Source organism: Schistocerca nitens, chromosome 10 (assembly GCF_023898315.1).
Source record: "Schistocerca nitens isolate TAMUIC-IGC-003100 chromosome 10, iqSchNite1.1, whole genome shotgun sequence".
In the NCBI taxonomy this organism is placed as follows: domain Eukaryota; kingdom Metazoa; phylum Arthropoda; class Insecta; order Orthoptera; family Acrididae; genus Schistocerca; species Schistocerca nitens.
Window position 1 is genome coordinate 212,068,073 of NC_064623.1, and position 18,206 is coordinate 212,086,278.

General features: G+C 32.2%; 1 protein-coding gene across 1 annotated transcript in view; it reads right to left on the minus strand.

The window, feature by feature from the left end:
* Positions 1-537: 537 nt before the first annotated feature.
* Positions 538-18,206, minus strand: part of LOC126210579 (uncharacterized) — a 178,180-nt gene continuing 160,511 nt past the window's right edge. Inside the window, exon 6 of the mRNA XM_049939844.1 lies at positions 538-1,097. Within this exon, the coding sequence (XP_049795801.1) occupies positions 673-1,097 (425 nt within the window). The 3' untranslated portion in view covers positions 538-672. The remainder of the gene's footprint in view (positions 1,098-18,206) is intronic.

The following is an 18,206-nucleotide window of genomic DNA, read 5'->3' on the forward strand; positions in this document are numbered from 1 at the left end:
GAATTGTTAATTCGCAAATTATGCTCTTATTTCTTTGTATTTATAAATATCATGTGCATCTACTAGTTTCTAATTGGTTGTTGTCTCATACTGAAGATTGCGTCTTATATATGGTCAGGATGGCGAGAGACCTAGGCTGCAGACATGAACAAGGGCTCAGCAGTCTTCTTCAGCAGTCCTTGTATTCTCTTCAGTGATCTATGAAGGTGGTAGGAAATTCACAAAGTCCAATGTTGTTCTTGTGAAACCCTTTCCCAAGCTATTAAGGCTTTTCCTTGAAGCACTGGAGTATTAGTTCATTAGGAATAGTGCAAAATTATTCTTCCACTGCAGTTTCTATTATGGCTCCCCCCATTTGCTACTTCTTCATTACAGATCCAATACGTTAAACTGAGATCATGTTTACCATCATCTTTACTGGCTGATGACACCGATGTTACTGTAAAGTGAGAGGAACATTACGTAGCTGGAAGAGAAACCTTGCAGAGTACAGGACACCAGGATCGCTACATTTATGACCAGTCATTGGAGCAGGTCGAGTCATCAGGTAGGAGCCCAAGAGCGTATCTCGCCCTTTTGGGGTCCCCATTTTCCAACGCTGTTGTTGCCAGTAGCGGAAGCTGAGACTCTAGAGGTCTCTACATCAGCCGGTATTCCACAGTCCCGATGGCGTCAGACAGGGAGTGTGGCACTAGGGGAGTCAGGTGGCGACTGCCCGGTGTCACCGACAGGTGGTGACTGCCTGGTGTCGGCAGGAGGCGGTGTAGTGACGCCGCTGTCGAGATCCACCTTGCCGAGCGGTCGCAGAACCTCGGCGGCAGGTTGTGTCTCTCCGGTGTCACCGACAGGTGGTGACTGCGCGGTATTGCCGACGGGTGGCGTGGTGACGCCGTTGTTGAGACCCGCTTTGCCTGGTGGCCTCAGAATCTGGGGGCTGAGGCTGAGCGTGGCGTAGGTGAGGGGGTGGGTGTAGCCCGTGCTGACGGCCAGCTGGTTCAGCTGGCTGTGCAGCTGCGCCACCTGGCGGCGGAGCAGCCACTCCTTCATGAGTCCCGTGTGCAGACACAGCACCACGTGCAGCATGTAGGTCTGCAGACCTGCGCATAAACCACACAGGCACACAAGTAAGCACACAGTCAGGCGTGGAACTTCCAACATTATCAAGATGATCAAGATTATCTGTACAGGGTGAAAAGTATTAAAACCGACAAACTCTGGGAGGTTGTAGGGGACATAAATATTTTCCCTAATGTCATTTTTTCCGATGAGGAGTATTTAAACCGGTAGAGGAATATTTCTCTGGCGGCAAATGTATTAAACCAACAACCACTTTTCAATTTTTTTATGACCAAGCGACAACACATTAACACAACGCAATTTCAATTACAGTAGATTTTCAAAAATGCCTCCATTGACACGTAAACAAAGATTAAACCGTCGGATCATGTTCTGTCTGACACGGGCAAAACCCCAGGAGTATCCTGAATTGTTCCTGCTGCTGCTACTATCCGTGCATCCAGATCCTCTTCTGATGCAACAGGAGTTGCGTAAACAAGGTTGCGCATCTCTCCCCGCACAAAAAAGTCCAGAAGGGACATATCTGGGGATCGAGCAGGCCATGGTACAGGACCACATCTGCCAATCCACGTTTCTGGGAACCGTCGGTCCAGGAATCGACGCACACGACGACTGAAATGTGCCGGCGCCCCGTCATGTTGGAACCACATGCGTTGTCTTGTAGGGAGTGGGACGTCTTCCAGCAATTCTGGCAATGCTCTGGTGAGAAAATTGTAGTAGTGCCTCCCATTTAATGGCCTAGTTAGCAGATATGGCCCAATTAAACAGTCCCCAACAACACCGACCCACACATTAACGAAGAACCGCACTTGATGAGCGCTAGTAACTGTGGCATGTGGGTTATCCTCACTCCAAAGATGCGAATTGTGCATGTTGAAAACTCCATTACGCCTGAGCGTTGCTTCATCGGTAAACAACACAGAGGATGGAAATGTAGGATCCATTTCACACTGTTCCAGGTACCACTGCGAAAACTGTGCTCTGGGTGGATAATGAACTGGTTCCAGGTTGCGGACACGCTGTAATTGAAATGGACTAACAATTTCTCTCGAAGCACTGTTCTTACATTCGTTTGATTCGTCCCCATGTTACGTGCAATTGCACGAGTGCTGATTGAAGGATCTCGCTCCACATGCTGCAAGACAGCTTCCTCAAATTGCAGCGTTCTTACCGTGCCACGGAGTCCCTGTCCAGGTAATCTGCTAAATGACCCGGTCTCACGCAGACGTTGGTACACAGCAGCAAAGGTCGTATGGTGCGTGATACGGCGATTCGGATATTGTTGTTGATAAACCCGCTGTGCAGCTCGTCCGTTGTGGTGCGCTACGTAGAACGCACCAACCATATCAGTGTACTCACTCCAAGCGTATCGCTCCATTAGTAAACAGAGACAATGCACTACTACACAGGTGGCCAACAGTTGCCTACAACTGAAGAGCGTAATACGCCCTCTAACAACTGAAGATCGTAATATGGCCTTTAACAACTACGGCCTCTAACAACTACGGCCTCCACTGGTTTAAATATTCCTCATAGGAAAAAATGACATTAAGGAAAAATATTTGTTTTGATGTTCCCTACAACCTACCAGAGCTTGTCGGTTTAAATACTTTTCACACTTTATGTGGTACGGATGACACCTGCAGATGTGTTTATACACTGGTTGATAATTGCTAAGGAACAACTGACACTTACTAAGCGGCATCTGCCAATTGCTACCGAGCAGCCAACGATTGCTGCAAAACATCCTGTGACATCTGTTTGTAAGCTAAGTGACTATATCACTTCGCAAAAAATTCGCAAAAAAATCTCAAAAACAAAAAGGATTTGTGGAACATAAACGAAAGTTGGTAAGCGTGTTTCTACGAGGGGCATTTGAAAATTCCGTGCAAAGTCCGAGAGATGGCACCACCGTCACCTGTCGAGGTCATGTTTAGTTAGTAGCATCTTTGGAAAGAACGCACACCAAGTTTCAGCCATATTGGTCTATTTATTTGTGTTTGGCATTCGTGTGAATCAAGGAAGTCGAGTGATTGTCAAAAAATGGACGAAGAAGAATTTCGTGTGGTAATTAAACATTACTTTATCAGAGGCAAAACTCCTCGTGAGACTAAAGAGAAGCTTGATAAACATTACGGTGACTACAGTTTATAAGTGGTTACAAAATTTTCAGAGTGGCCATATGGGCACAAGTAATGCTGAACGTTCTGGACGCCCTGTTGAGGTTACGACTCTAGAAATCATTGATAAAATCCATGCTATGGTGATGCATGACAGCTGGCCTCGGTGACCGAGCGGTTCTAGGTGCTTCAGTCTGGAACCGCGTGACTGCTACAGTCGCAGGTTCGAATCCTGCCTCGGGCACGGATGTATGTGATGTCTTTAGTTTATTTAGGTTTTAAGTAGTTCTAAGTTCTAGGGGACTGATGACCTCAGATGTTAAGTCCCATAGTGCTCAGAGCCTTTTGAACCATTTCTTTAATGGATGACAGAAGAGTTAAGGCGCGTGAGATTGCTGGTAATGTGGGCATCTCGAATGAATGCGTACATAATATTTTGCATAAATGTTTGGACATGAGAAAGCTATCCGCAATGTGGGTTCCGCGATTGCTCACGCTTGACCAAAAACGGAATCGTGTGAAATGATGCAAGGATGGTTTGCAGCTGTTCAGGAAGAATCTGCAGGACTTTAAGCTCGTTTCGTCACTGTGGATGAAACATGGATACATTACTATACTTCTGAGACCAAAGAACAATCTAAACAGTGGGTTACCAAGGGAGAACCTGCACCCAAAAAGGCGAAGACCAGTCCTTCAGCCGGAAAGGTTATGGCGACTGTCTGTTGGGCTACGCAAGCGATAATCCTCATCTACTATCTAGAAATGGGTAAACCTATTACAGGTGCATATTATTCATTGTTATTGGACCGTTTGACAACCGAGCTGCAAGAAAAAGGCCGGCGACTGGACCGTAAAAAAGTCCTTTTCGATCACGACAATGCACCAGCACACACCTCAGCAGCTGTGATCGCAAAATAATGGAAACTGAATTTCAACTCGTTTCACATCCCCCCTATTCTCCAGACTTGGCTCCGTCGGACTACTATTTGTTCCCCAATTTGAAGAAATGGCTCGCGGGGCAAAGATTTTATTCAAACAAAGAGATGATGGCAGCAACTAATAGCTGTTTTGCAGACTTGGACAATTCCTATTATTCGGAAGGGATCAGCAAATTAGAACAGCGTTTGACATAGTGTATAAGTCTAAAAGGAGACTATGTCGAAAAATAAAAAAGGTTTACTCCAACAACGTAAGTAGTTTTTATTTTTGCAAGGACTTTTCATTCAAACGCCCCTCATATGTCTGATAGACGATATCTATTCCAATTTAGTGCCTGTCGCATAAGAGTGACGCTAGTAGTGGTACTATGAGGATACAAATCAGGTTTGGAAATACACGCTGCAGTGTTGTGAGCAGTCTTTGAGATTTAATTTGGTGACTTGTGAGGTCTTGCAATAGGGCTAGGAGAATCTGGACGTTCATTCAGCGATATTCCAAAAATGCTTGGCACAAATGTAGCCATTGTACATGACTGCTGGCAGCGATGGTCACAGAATGTATTGTCTCAAGAAGACCGGGCTCCAAACACTCATGCAACATCGCGGAGAGGGAAGAACATTGTCTGCAGTATATGGCTCTGGAGCATCATACCGCATCTGCAGCAACAATTTGAGCAGCAGTTGGCACCACTGTGACACAACGAACTGTTACAAATCAGTCACTTCAAGGACAGCTCCGAGCCAGGCGGCCTGCAGCGTGCATTCCATTAACTTCAAAACACAGCCATCTGTGACTTCAGTGGTGTCAAGTGAGAGCTCATTAGAGGTCTGTTGTGTTTTCTGACGAAAGCTGCTTTTGTCTGAGTGCCGATGACAGCCATGTATTGGTTAGGAGGAGGCAAGTTAAGGGTCTTCGACCGACATGCGTGTCTGTTACATTCACTGGACCGACACCTGGAATTAAGGTCTGGCATACAATTTCATATGGCAGCAGGAGCACTTTCGTTGTTATCCGACAAACCCTGACTGAAATTTTGTAATTCAGTCTGGTGATTCGACATGTTGTGCTTCCTTTCAGGACTGGAATTCGAGGAGATGTTTCTCCAACAGGATAACGATCACCCACATGAAGCTGTTGTGAACCAAATAGCTCTACAGAGTGTTGACATGTTAATTTGGCCTACTCGATCATCAAATCTGTCTCCAGCCCAGCACATATCACACACCATCAGATAACAACTCCAGTGTCATAGTCAAACAGCATTAAGCGTGCCTATATTAAGCAGCCAAATGTAACAGGCATGGAACTTCATCCCACAATTGCTTACCTCACAGTTACAATTAACCTGTGATCCTGACAACAGCGGAAAAGATTTCCCAACAGATGTTCTCACTGGCAGCGGTCATACGAGTAAGCCGCTTTGAGTGTCTCTTAATCCAGAGTTCTACAACAGCGACTTTCAAAGCTGTAATAACAGAGAATACAACAAATGCTGGATGAGAAAATTTTGTAGGCTTTCCCTGTACCCGGGAAGAGAGATGGAAATTTTCATTTGCAAACCTTGCAATTTACTCCCCCTCCTATGGTAAGTTTGGTAAGAGTGAGAGCGGTCTAATATGTGTTAGCTTGGAGTGTGAAGGTGTCGATTTTTGTCCAAGCACACGGTGCCTGCTTGAGTATCGTTCACGTTTAGCATTGGTGTTTGTCTTTTCGTTGCATAGCTGTCAATTTTCAATCTTGTGGTTGTGTGTTATCGTTATTTCTTTATCATACTGGGACCTGGAATGGATGCCGTTCAGTATATGTACATTTTGTGAGTTGCCTAGACTTTGGAAAGTGATTTGCACATCAATCTACAGTTTTCCAGGTATAATCTCCAATAGGAATTCAACCTTTCAATCCTATACAAATTCCATTACTTAATACAGCTATGGTAGAATCATTTTGTAGTTTCTGGACTACTAGACCAATCTTATCAAAAATAAGAAATTACTCTTTAACACTCGTATTTTTTATTTTCTATAAGATTGATCTAATGATCCAGAACCTACAAAATGATTCTACTTTCCCTTTTGCCTAATAATAATATAATATAATAATAACTATAATAAAAATCATATATTTTATATACATTTCCCACAGGCAAATGTAATGTAATTAAATAAATTAGAGCATTAACTATTATTTGAAAAACAATTTTTAAAAAAGCATTTTTACATATTTTTCTTAGCCCCAAAAAATGTCCTATTTTTGACTTCTGTGAAAAACGCGTTTTTTAAATTATATTAAAGAATAAGTGCATAAAATTATTTATTTTCTGTTTTAGCAGCCATAAGATTACATAGATGAAGTAAATATGATTTCCGGGTCTAAAGTTAGACATTGGTTTTTTAAAAAATCTAAATTATATAGGTATGAAATTTGCTTTAATTTCAGCTACTTTTTGAATGTAAGTAAATTAATGAACACAAAAATAAATTACTTTTAAAATTTTACATTGTGAACATAAGTAAATTAATTAAAAGAAATTAGTTAACAAAGTACATTTTTAAAAAATTATTTTTAACATAAACTACAAATTTATTTTTGTAAAAACTAATAAATAATTTTCTATATAAATGGAGACTCCTTTAATCAAGAAGCTAAATAATTTAAGTATTTCTAAAGAAATTATAAAAGTAAATGAGCTAGAGATAAATGTAGTATATAATATTACAGACTGTTAATATTTAAATACTAGATTTGGAGAACAACTTTGTCTAGAACTTAATAATGATGTTAAAGTTATTTTACCAAATAGATTTTCTAGATTAATTGACGATTTTGATTTTGATATAATTAAAAGAGGACAAATGAAATTAAAATATTAAGGAATGAAGAAACTTAAAAACAGAAATAATGAATTACAAGATATAGAGTTCTCAATGTGATTATATAATTTTGAAATTGTACCTAAATGATAATTTTTTATTTTTTATAAATGTAATAAAAGTTATTTCTTATAAATGGAGAATCAAAACGAAATGCAAGATAAAGAAAAAGATACGTATGAACTAATTGAGGTATGGGAAAAAGATATTGATTTTCCTATTTGTTTATGTGACGAAAATAATAATCAGTTTATTAAAACAAATTGCAAACATATTTTTCATAAGTAATGTATTGATAAATGGTTACAGGAAAAAGTAAATTGTCAACTTTGTAGCACTATTATTAAAAATAAAGTACCAGAAAAAATTGAAAAAACTAATATTTATGCTGTGCTTGACACTCAAGATAAAGTAGCTTATTATGGCGATTATGATGATGATGAAGATTGGTGATGATTATTTTTAAAATATTTTATATGAATAACTAAAAATTTAAAAAATACCTTTTTTACAATTCTAATAATTTTTTTCTTTATAAATGGAGCAAGCACGAGCTGAAGCATGCTTAAGTGTGCATTAAATTCAACAATGTGTTCCGTGAAAACTAAATTTTGTAAATATTGTAATACAGAGAAATCAACTGCTAATTTTACTTAACAAAAATACACAAAAATGGTTATAGAACTATACATAGACCATGTTTAAATAAATATCATGTAGAAAATTGCAATAAAAATTGAATTCCTTGTGTATGTGGAGAAAGTGTTGCTAAATATTATTTCAAGGAACATGTAAGACGAAATAAAAAAGAAGAACATATGAAAATGGAAAATGAATCTACAATGAATAATGAAGAAGTTATAAGTGAAGAAAAAAAGAAATATATATATATATATATATATATATATATATATATATATATATATATATATATTTGTCAAGAAAAAAGATTTAAATTGATTTTATGTAAATCCATCACATAAAGATAAACATATAATAAATGTAAGAAATGTACTTTAGAATATATAAAGAATAAGAAAACTTTGACTTTAAATAATATCCCTTTATGATTAATTATCTATTATATAATATTACTTATCCATCTATTAAATAATTATCATTTTATTATTAAAAATATTTATTAAAATCTAAAAAAAATTTTGTAAGAAGTAGAAGAACAAACTAACCGATTGTTAAACTAAATAGTAAACTAATTCTTTTAAAAACTAATTGATGATTAAATTAATTTTACTAATTATTTATTAAATAATAATCCTTATTCATCTATTAAATAACTATCATTTTATTAATAACAATATATTTTTTAAATCTAATAAATCTTTGTGTAATAAATAGAAGAACAAACTAATTGATTGTTAAACTAAATAGTAATCTAATTCTTATAAAAACTAATAGATAGTTAAACTAATTCTCTTTTTGATTAATTATTTATCAAATAATAATCCTTATCCATCTATTAAATAATTATAATTTTATTACTAACAATATTTATTTAAAAACTAATAATTATTTTTGTAATAAATAGAAGAGCAAATGGAAAGTTTCAGTGCTGCTCAACTAGAACAACTTGCAAATCAATCGTAGAACTGAGACTGCTTCAGTTGTTACTGAATTAAGTGAAAATAATACAAATATTCTTGAAAATAATATGTCTGAATTAATTGAAAATCATAAAAACTATATAACTGAAGTAAGTAAAACATATAAAAATACTGTTAATATTTATATACCTGAAGAAGTAAGTGTGAATCAAACAAATGTTGTTAAAAATAATAAATTTGAAGTAGGTGATAATCTTTGGAAAAAGTTACCATATTATGATATTAATGATGTTTTTGTAACTAAAGAAGACAGACCATCGAAAAGAATATTCCCATTTTCTACAAATATATTAGTAAAACAAAAAGATACAAAAACAATTAAAGATTACTTAGTTGGAAAGGCATTTTCAAAAGGATTACAAACTATAAATTTAGAAAAAATATACATGTGCTTGATCCTAATCATTTCTTACATGCAGTAAAAACAAAAAAAATTTACATTCTTAAAGACTATTTGAAAGTACATCATAGTGTAAAGATAAATTTTAATTTATATAGTGAATATAAACTACAAACAAATGAAATAAATGAAAAAGTTCAAGATTTTTGACAACAAACATCAAACTATACTATTTTATCGGAAAAAGATTTTAATAAAAAATTCAAATATGGTAAAAGACATATTTTACAAAAAAATTTCAAGCACAAGGATCAGGATGATCATTAAATAGAATACTTGGTTTAGAATTAGCATTTAACAAATATGTTACTCTAAGACGACCGTCTTATTTTGATTTAGCAAATAATATTAAAAATAAAAGAGCATGTGTTAATCTGAAAAATAATGATCAATAATGTTTTCTGTGGGGTATAAAATCAGCTTTGTTTCTTGTTGTTTGTTATTGTATTAAATATATATATGGAAATTACTAAGATCCTGTTGTTTATAGAGGATGAAATTGTCATTAAAAATTTATAGAATGTATAAAACAAGAAGTTGAAGAAATAGGAAAAATTTATTCTGAAATTGAAGAAATGAAACAACTTATACTTGATCAATACAAAATTATCGTAAATCTAGAGTTTGTACACTATGTAAATGTCATTATAGAAAAAGAATAACAAAGCACATCATCACGATCATTTAACTGGAAAATATATTGCTCCATTATGTAATATGTGTAATTTAAAACAATAACAACCTGATTTTATACCTATTTATTTACGTAATTTATGATTCCTATCTTTTTGTAAAAGAAGTTGGTTATGATGATACAGAAATAGAACTAATACCAAGTAATGAAAATAAATATATTACTTTTGGTAAATATACAAAAAGTTAAAAATGAGATTTGCTGATACAGTTAGATTTATGGCCTCTTCTCTTTATAAACGTTCATCAAATTTAAAGAAAAATCAATTTATTTATATTAAAAAGTATGTTTCCCCAGAATTATTTAACTTAGTAATTAGAAAAACTGTTTATGGATATTTCGAAAAAATTTGAAGAAACAGAATTACCAACAAAAGATAAATTTTATAGTGAATTATATGATAGTGACATAACTGATGAAGATTATGAACATGCAACATTAGTTTGGGAAAAAGTCAAAAAAATCTTGGTGAATATCATGATTTATATCTTAAAACTGATGTATTATTGTTAAGTGATGTTTTTGAAAATTTTAGAAACACGTGTATACAAACATATAATCTAGGGCCTTCTTGGTATTTTACAGTACCAGGTTTATCTTTGGATGGAATGCTAAAAATTACTAATCAAAATCTTGTATTATTACATGATTATGAAATGATTCTAATGGTTTAAAAAGGAATATGAGGTGAAATTTCCCAATGTTGTAAAAGATATGTAAAAGCAAACAATAAATATTTAAAAGATTATAATGATATGGAAATATCAAATTATATAATATATCTAGATGCAAATAATTTATATGGTTATGCTAAGAATCAATATTTACCATATGGCAGATTTAAATGGGAGGAACCAAATCATTTTAATTGTACAAGAATAAGTGAAATGTAAAACAATAGTCGAGATGCTTATAGACTTGAAGTAGATCTAGAATATCCAAAAGGATTACATAATTTACATAAACATTTACCATTAGCTCCTGAACCAAAACTTGATCTAGGTACAAACGAAAGTAAGTTAATAACCACTTTAGATAAAAAGTGTAACTATGTAGTAGATTACAGAAATCTAAAACAATAGTTATCTTTAGGGATGAAACTTACATAATACATAAAGTTTTAAAATTTAAACAATCTGATTGGTTAAAGAAGTGTATAGATCCAAACACAGTTCAGAACTAAAGCTAAAAATTATTTTGAAAAAGATTTCTATAAATTAATGAATAATTCTGTATTTGGTAAAACAATGGAGAATATAAGAAACAGACAAGATATAAAATTAGTTTCAAATAGTAAAGTGTGTGATAAACTTATAGCTAAACCAAACTTTAAACATAGAACTGTATTTACTGAAAATCTAGCTCCTATCCATATGAGTAAAACTAAAATAATAATTAATAAACCTGATGTAACTCTTCAGGCTTTCCCGGCGAGATCTTGACAGACTTATACCATCAAGCCAGTAGCTACCACCACCTGGCACAGAAGAAGGGAGTCTTGAAAACATTAGTTCACAAAGCTCGAGCTCTGTCGGATATGGAAAGTCTGGCCACAGAGATAGAACATCTACAGCTGCTGTTCAGTAGAAATGGATACTCCTCCACAGACATCCAAATGGCATTCGTACTACCAGCCAACCACAGCATACACAAGAGGAGCCAGAGGAGGCGAAGAAGGTGGCATACCTGCCATATGCTGGACCTATTTCTGCAAAGATCAGCAGAATTCTTTCCAAAAATGATATAAAGAGTAGTATCTTCTGTCCAACCTCCAAAATTGGGACAATGCTAGAGAGTGTGAAGAACGACCTGGGACTATGTAAACCAGGTATTTACAACATACCGTGCCAGTGTGGAAAGTCATACATTGGCCAGACAAACAGGACGGTGGACGTCAGCTGCAAAGAACATCAGAGGAAAACCAGACTTGGACAGGCAACAAAATTTGCCTTAGCAGAGCACTGTCTGGAGCTCGGCCACTCAATGGACTACAACAACACCAAAATTGTGACTCAGACGCCAAGATATTGGGACAGTGTCATAAAGGAGGCCATCGAGATCAAGGTCACAGACAACCTAATAAACCGAGAGAGCAGTTACAAGCTCAGCTCGACGTGGAGTCCGGCTCTGGAGCTTATCAGCGGCCAACGAAATGAAACAAGAAGCTCCTCAAGAAGTAGTAACACCGCAGGAGCAGCGCCAGGCGAATGCGGACCGCGAATGGAGCGCCCAACAAATACAGGCCTCAGAGAGCTGCCACAGATGGAGACAAGTCGGGCAGCGACGTCCGAGGGAGCACCGGGGAAGAAACAACACCTTACAAGCAGCGCCTGGCGGGCACAGACGTCAAAGAGAGCATCCAACGCCCTCTGGGCATAAATACTGGACAAGATCCTCCAACACAGCAGTCTCAGGTAGCACCTGAAGAAGGCAACGTGTTACATGGCCGAAATGTTGTGCCAGGGCGACACAAACATCTGGCAGAAAACCTGATTATTCCACATGTCATTAATAAACCTATATATGTTGGATTAAGTATACTTGATCTATCTAAAGAACTGATGTACGATTTTCACTATATGGAGAAAATATAGAATTATGATATCAAGATACAGATAATTATATTTATAATATTAAAACACAAGATTTATCTGAAGATATGAAATCAATGATTGATTGTTTTGATACAAGTGATTTTACGAAAGATAATATAGATAATATTCCACAAGTAAACAGAAAAGTTGTTGGTAAAATGAAAGATGAATGTAATGGAAAAATAATAGAAGAATTTTGTGGTTTAAAAGCAAAGATGTGTGTGTATAAAGTTGGTGACAAAATAGAAAACAAATCTAAAGGAATTAAAAAACGTGTTGTTAAAAACAAAAAAGGTTTAGAAGAATATAAAGCTTATTTATTTGACAATAAAGAACAATATAGAAGATTTAATTTAAGTAAAAGTGAAAAACATGAAATCTATACAATTAAAGTAAACAAAAAAGCACTAAGTCGTCATGATAATAAAAGATATGTATTGGAAAATAAAATAGATATATTACTGTACGGCCATTATCAGTTATTAATTAATAAAATTATTTGTATGTAAAATTATTACTATATAAAATTTATTAAATTTTTAATATGTAAAATTTTTCTATATAAATGGGAACTTTTTACAAAGATATAATAAAACATAAAAATGTTTGTTTACAAAAATTAGAAGAAATGAATAAATTAGACCCAGTACAAATTCAATTAAAAGATGATAGAATTAAAATGAAAGATGAAAGTATTAAAGTAAAGGATGAAAGAATTAAAGTCAGAGATGAAATAACTAAAGTAGAAAATGATCAAATTCAAAAAGTGATGGAAATAGTTAAATCGCAATTTGCAAAGTAATTGATGGTTAAACAAATTGTTTGTTAAACTAAAATAGTAAACTATTTCTTTGTGACAGCAAAAAGCTGTCTTCAGACTGCGTCTGTATAAAATTACTTTATCTTTATAAAATTACTCCATTTCTAATTACCCAGCTATTTTGTGAATTATCAAAACCTAACCATTTAACATAAACTTTATCTCCTTTCTTTCTTAAAACTATTTCAACTAAGTATACATCTGGATATTTTGTTTTTTGTAGATCTTGTTCATAAAAATTTCCTTTTATATGTAACTGGATTAGAATGAATAACATCTTCAATTTTAAATATTTCTGTTCACCAATTAACTGTATATCCTTTTTCAAAAAAAACCTTTAAATTTACTAGTTCTCACTTTATCAACTTTTTTAGATTTAGCTTGCTCACTAGGTACAACGTTACTTATTTCTAATTTTTTTCATTTACTTCGATTGTTTTCATTCTTATTGTAGAATGATTTGTATTATTGTATTCAGCTACTAGATCTTTAACTAAGTTTATGCATTTATAATTTCCTTGTAAAGCAAATTTCTTCCAACTTTTTTCTTTAAATGTTCTCTTAAATCGTTCAACATCAGATGCTTTTAATTCTGAAAAAGTTGATTAATGTTGTATTATTTCATTAATTCTTTAAATTCTTTGTTATAGAAATCTTTAACATTTTCTGTTTGTAAATTATATGGCTTTCTATCTATAAATTCTTTTTTAAAAGCATCAACTTTACTTTTAGATGTCGTATCTTTAATATGAACAACAAATGCATATTTTGAAAAAACGTCAATTACTGTTAATAAATATTTATAACCTTTGTTAATTTAGAAATTCCTTTTAAATTACCAGAATCCATTTCAACTAAATCAGCTTGCTATAATTCATCTATACCAAAAGAAACAACATTTCTTCTTTTAAAATTCTTTCTCATTGGTTTATGTAATTCATTAATTATATTTTCGCGAAGATTATTATTATTATTTAAACCTTCACAAGCACTTACCAAATTTTTTTAACAAATGTACTCTTTTTACTTTTACATATGGTACAAAGACCTTCAATTCTTTGTCTATCATTTTTAGTTGTTACTCTATGTGGAATTTTAGTAGTTACTCTATATGGATTATGTGTATCAGTAAAGGTTTTACACTTCAAACAATATATATGATAATCATGTGAAGTATGATTTTCCCTTTACATAGATGAAAAATTTCTTAAATTTGAAAAATTTATTAAGGATAAAATTATGATTTATCTAACAATGACATATCTTCTATTTCTTCTAAATCTTCACCTTCTTTCTTTAATTGTTGATTCTAATGATTTAAATTTACTTGCTTGCAGATTAACTAAATTTAATAATTCAATGACGATTTTTTGCATTTCAATTTTATTATCATTATATTGTTCCAAAACACTTTCGATAATACCATTTCTTTGCTTTAAATCTGAAAGAATATTGTTTAAATCTGCTCAAATCTTGTTATAATCTTCTACATTAGCATAGTTATTAAATTGTGTTAAAATACTTGTATATTCTGGTTTTCTAACAAAATTTAATAGTTCATTAACAAAATAATGTTTGTTAACTACATATTTTGCATTAATTGGATCATTTACATTAACAATTCTTCTATTTTTAAAACTAATACAACCTTTACTTAATTTAAATATAGTATTAAATTCTTTTTAAAAATGTTTAATTACATTAGTTATCTTTTGATCTATTGATGATTGTAGTTGTTTAATACTATTTTCAATATTTTCTAAATTTAATGTAGATGTATTGTTCATTTTGTTTAAATTAACTTATTTCCAAAAATGTCCATTTATTAAATCTAAAATATCATTATAATTATACTTTCCACAAAGCAATTTTAAAACGAATAAACATAAATGACCACATATTTCTTCATCAAAATTTGTATTCTTTCTGTATTGTAGTATAGTTCATTTTTTTTAAATAGTTAACTAGTTGTTTTAGTTTATTACTACCAAATGAATCACAAACATACTTTTTAGAATTACTTTTATAATAACAAATCCAGTGTGTACCAGGATTATCAGATATATCTAAATTAACTGTACCACATTCAATTTTTAATGGTTTATTTATTAATTCATCAATCATATATATACCACGAAAGTTTTTAATTTTTAATTGTTTAGCAAGTTCTTCCATATCAAAATTACTAAATGCATTAGGATATTTATCAGTTACTTTTCGAAATTTTTTTGTTTTCTTTGTTAGATTACGTGTTTCCTTTTCCATTTCTAATTATATCTTTTTTGTTCTTCAAATTCTTTATCAGCTTTCTTCTTATTTATAACTGCACTTGCAATTGCTGCATGTCCACCAGCTAAAGAACCAATTGTTGCTAAATAAGGTAATGCAGCTCATAATAATGGTAAAAATCCGCCTTCATGTTGTGTTAGTCCTTTACCATCTTTCTTTTTTGTAAAATATTTATAATTTTTTAACAACAGGAATTCCTAATGTAATTAGTAAATCTCCACCAACTTTCTTTTCTTTCTTTCTTTTTAGTACATCTGATAAAAATGGTTCAATTGCATTTAATTGTTCATTATTTAACTTTAATTTAATTGCTTTTGGTTTTGTTTTGCCACTAGGTAGCAAAGTATAATCAGTTGTAAAGTTATTCGTTTACACAGTTAAAAATTTAATAAAGATTTTTCTAACTTCAATTCTACATAACTCCATAAAACCTTCATTCAATATTTTTTTACTTCGTTTTATTTGCATTGTAAGTTTATTTCTATTTTTTTCACACCATTCTGGATCTTGCATATGTTTATGATAATAATCTCTTCTAACTTTGCGTTTTTTCTCTTGGTCCCTTGTTTTTCACGATTGTAAGAATATGCTAAAAGCAAATTCAATAATATTGACTTATCATATTTTTCTATTCTGCTTTTCAATTCTGAGTTCTTTTCTTGATGATTTTACATATTCAATTCGAAAATTTACAATTCCTAAATTTCTCATATGAATTGAAATAGGTTTTCGATTTCTGTTTCTTGCATCGATGTCCTGTCACTCTTAAACACAACTTTTTGTTGTACTTCCAATGTATATTTTATTGTCAATGCTGATTGTAATCTTGTAAATTGTACCATGGAGTACATTCATTTAAATACAGGAAATTTAATTAGAGAAAAAGTAATAACAAACATTTCATAAACCCCAACCATTTGAATGAATATCAATTCCCATACCTAGTTTCCTTTTACCGTACATTACACCTCTAACTGCTGTTGCTGCAATTTTCTCTTTCAAACTGGCATAAGTTGCATGCATTCTTTTTTTTGCGGCTTCATGTCTAGATTGTAAATCTTTATGCTCTCTGTATGCAATGTCATGTTCTTTGCAAGCTTCATCTAATGGATTAATTCCTGGATCACATCGTGTTAGTCTTTCTTCAAGTTTAGTGAACAGTCCACAGTAATTATATCCTGGTAGATGCATCGCAGGCATTGGCACATTATTTAAAACCCAATTTACTAATCCTCTTCCATATTTATCACTTTTCCAAATTGTATGTGGAAGATTATTCAAAAATCTAATTAAATATGAAATTCCTTTTGGATTATCAATTATAAAATCACTAAATTTATTTGTTAACATTAGTGCTATACTAACCTTTTCATTATGATAATTCTTATTTCCAGCAAGTTCTTCACCATGCATAACTGCTAATCTACCAATTAATTGTATAACATCATTTATCTGTATATTTTGTAATTAAACATTCTCCAATTTTTTGTTGTTTTTCAGGATAGCTTGGTTCTGAATAATCACTAGTTCGTCTTCTTAAATTTGGAAAATAAACATCAACAATTTCTGTTATTATGTAATTATATTTTTTACCATTACTTTATATGATTTTATTTTGATTATGATCAGAATATAATGCTCCTGAATTAAATAATATATCCACATATTTTGAATAATCTACACCATCAAACTTTTAATTTAAATCTTACACAGTAAGTTATTTTTTTGTTAAAATTTCGATTATCCATCTGTACCGTCATATGTTTTAACACCAATTTTTAGTTTATCACCATTAAATTCAACATGTAATTTACCAATATATTTAAACATACCTACTGGTTTTAAACCAAATACTTTATCTTCACTATTATTAATATACTGCAACATTCTTTCACTAACATTTATCTTTCTAGTTTCATTTATCTTTTTACTTTCATTTATATTTTTATTTTCATTTTCTTCTTAGATTTCTGATTCATTTAACATGTAATTATATATTCCAGGAATATCATCAGACCAATCTTTTAATAGTTTAATTGCTGATAAATCTCCAAAAACTTCTATATGATGATGATATGGAATCTTTTGCTTTTCAACTTCTCTATTTTCTTCAGTTGCTTTTAAAACATTATCACCTAAACCTTCAATACTTTGTTTACTTTTTCAATACCATCAACAACAGGTTGATCTTCCTTTTTATATTTTATCATATTCTGTTCTTGGTTGCTTTTTCCAAAGTTTAAATTTTTCTTTTCATTCTTCAGCTTTCCTTCTATTTTGTTTAGCTTCTTCAACAACTTCTTCATTATACTTTGCAAACATTTATTAAGGAAGAAATATATTAACTATGTTTAAATGTTTAATGTGTATGCTTATGTTTAACATTTATGATTAGGTTTATAATTAACGTTTATGCTTTTGTTTAATATTTATGTTTAACATTTATGTTTAACGTTTATGTTTAACGTTAATGTTTATGTTTATGTTTAACATTTATGCTTAACATTAATGTTTATGTTTTTATTTAATGTTGATGTTGTTAAGAAATGAGGTATTTTAATTCTAAATTACCTTCATTTGGTTTTCTAGTCATATGTATTGTGAAAAATAAAAATTCATCATTCCAACATTTGCTACACATTTCTTTAAAATTATCAAACTTTAAATCTCCACCAACAATCTCATGGTAAATATGATTTAAATTTGTATCATCTTCTTGAAATATATTTAAAAAATTTAAATTGTCTCTAACTGCTTTGGTATTTTTGAATTGTTTGAGCT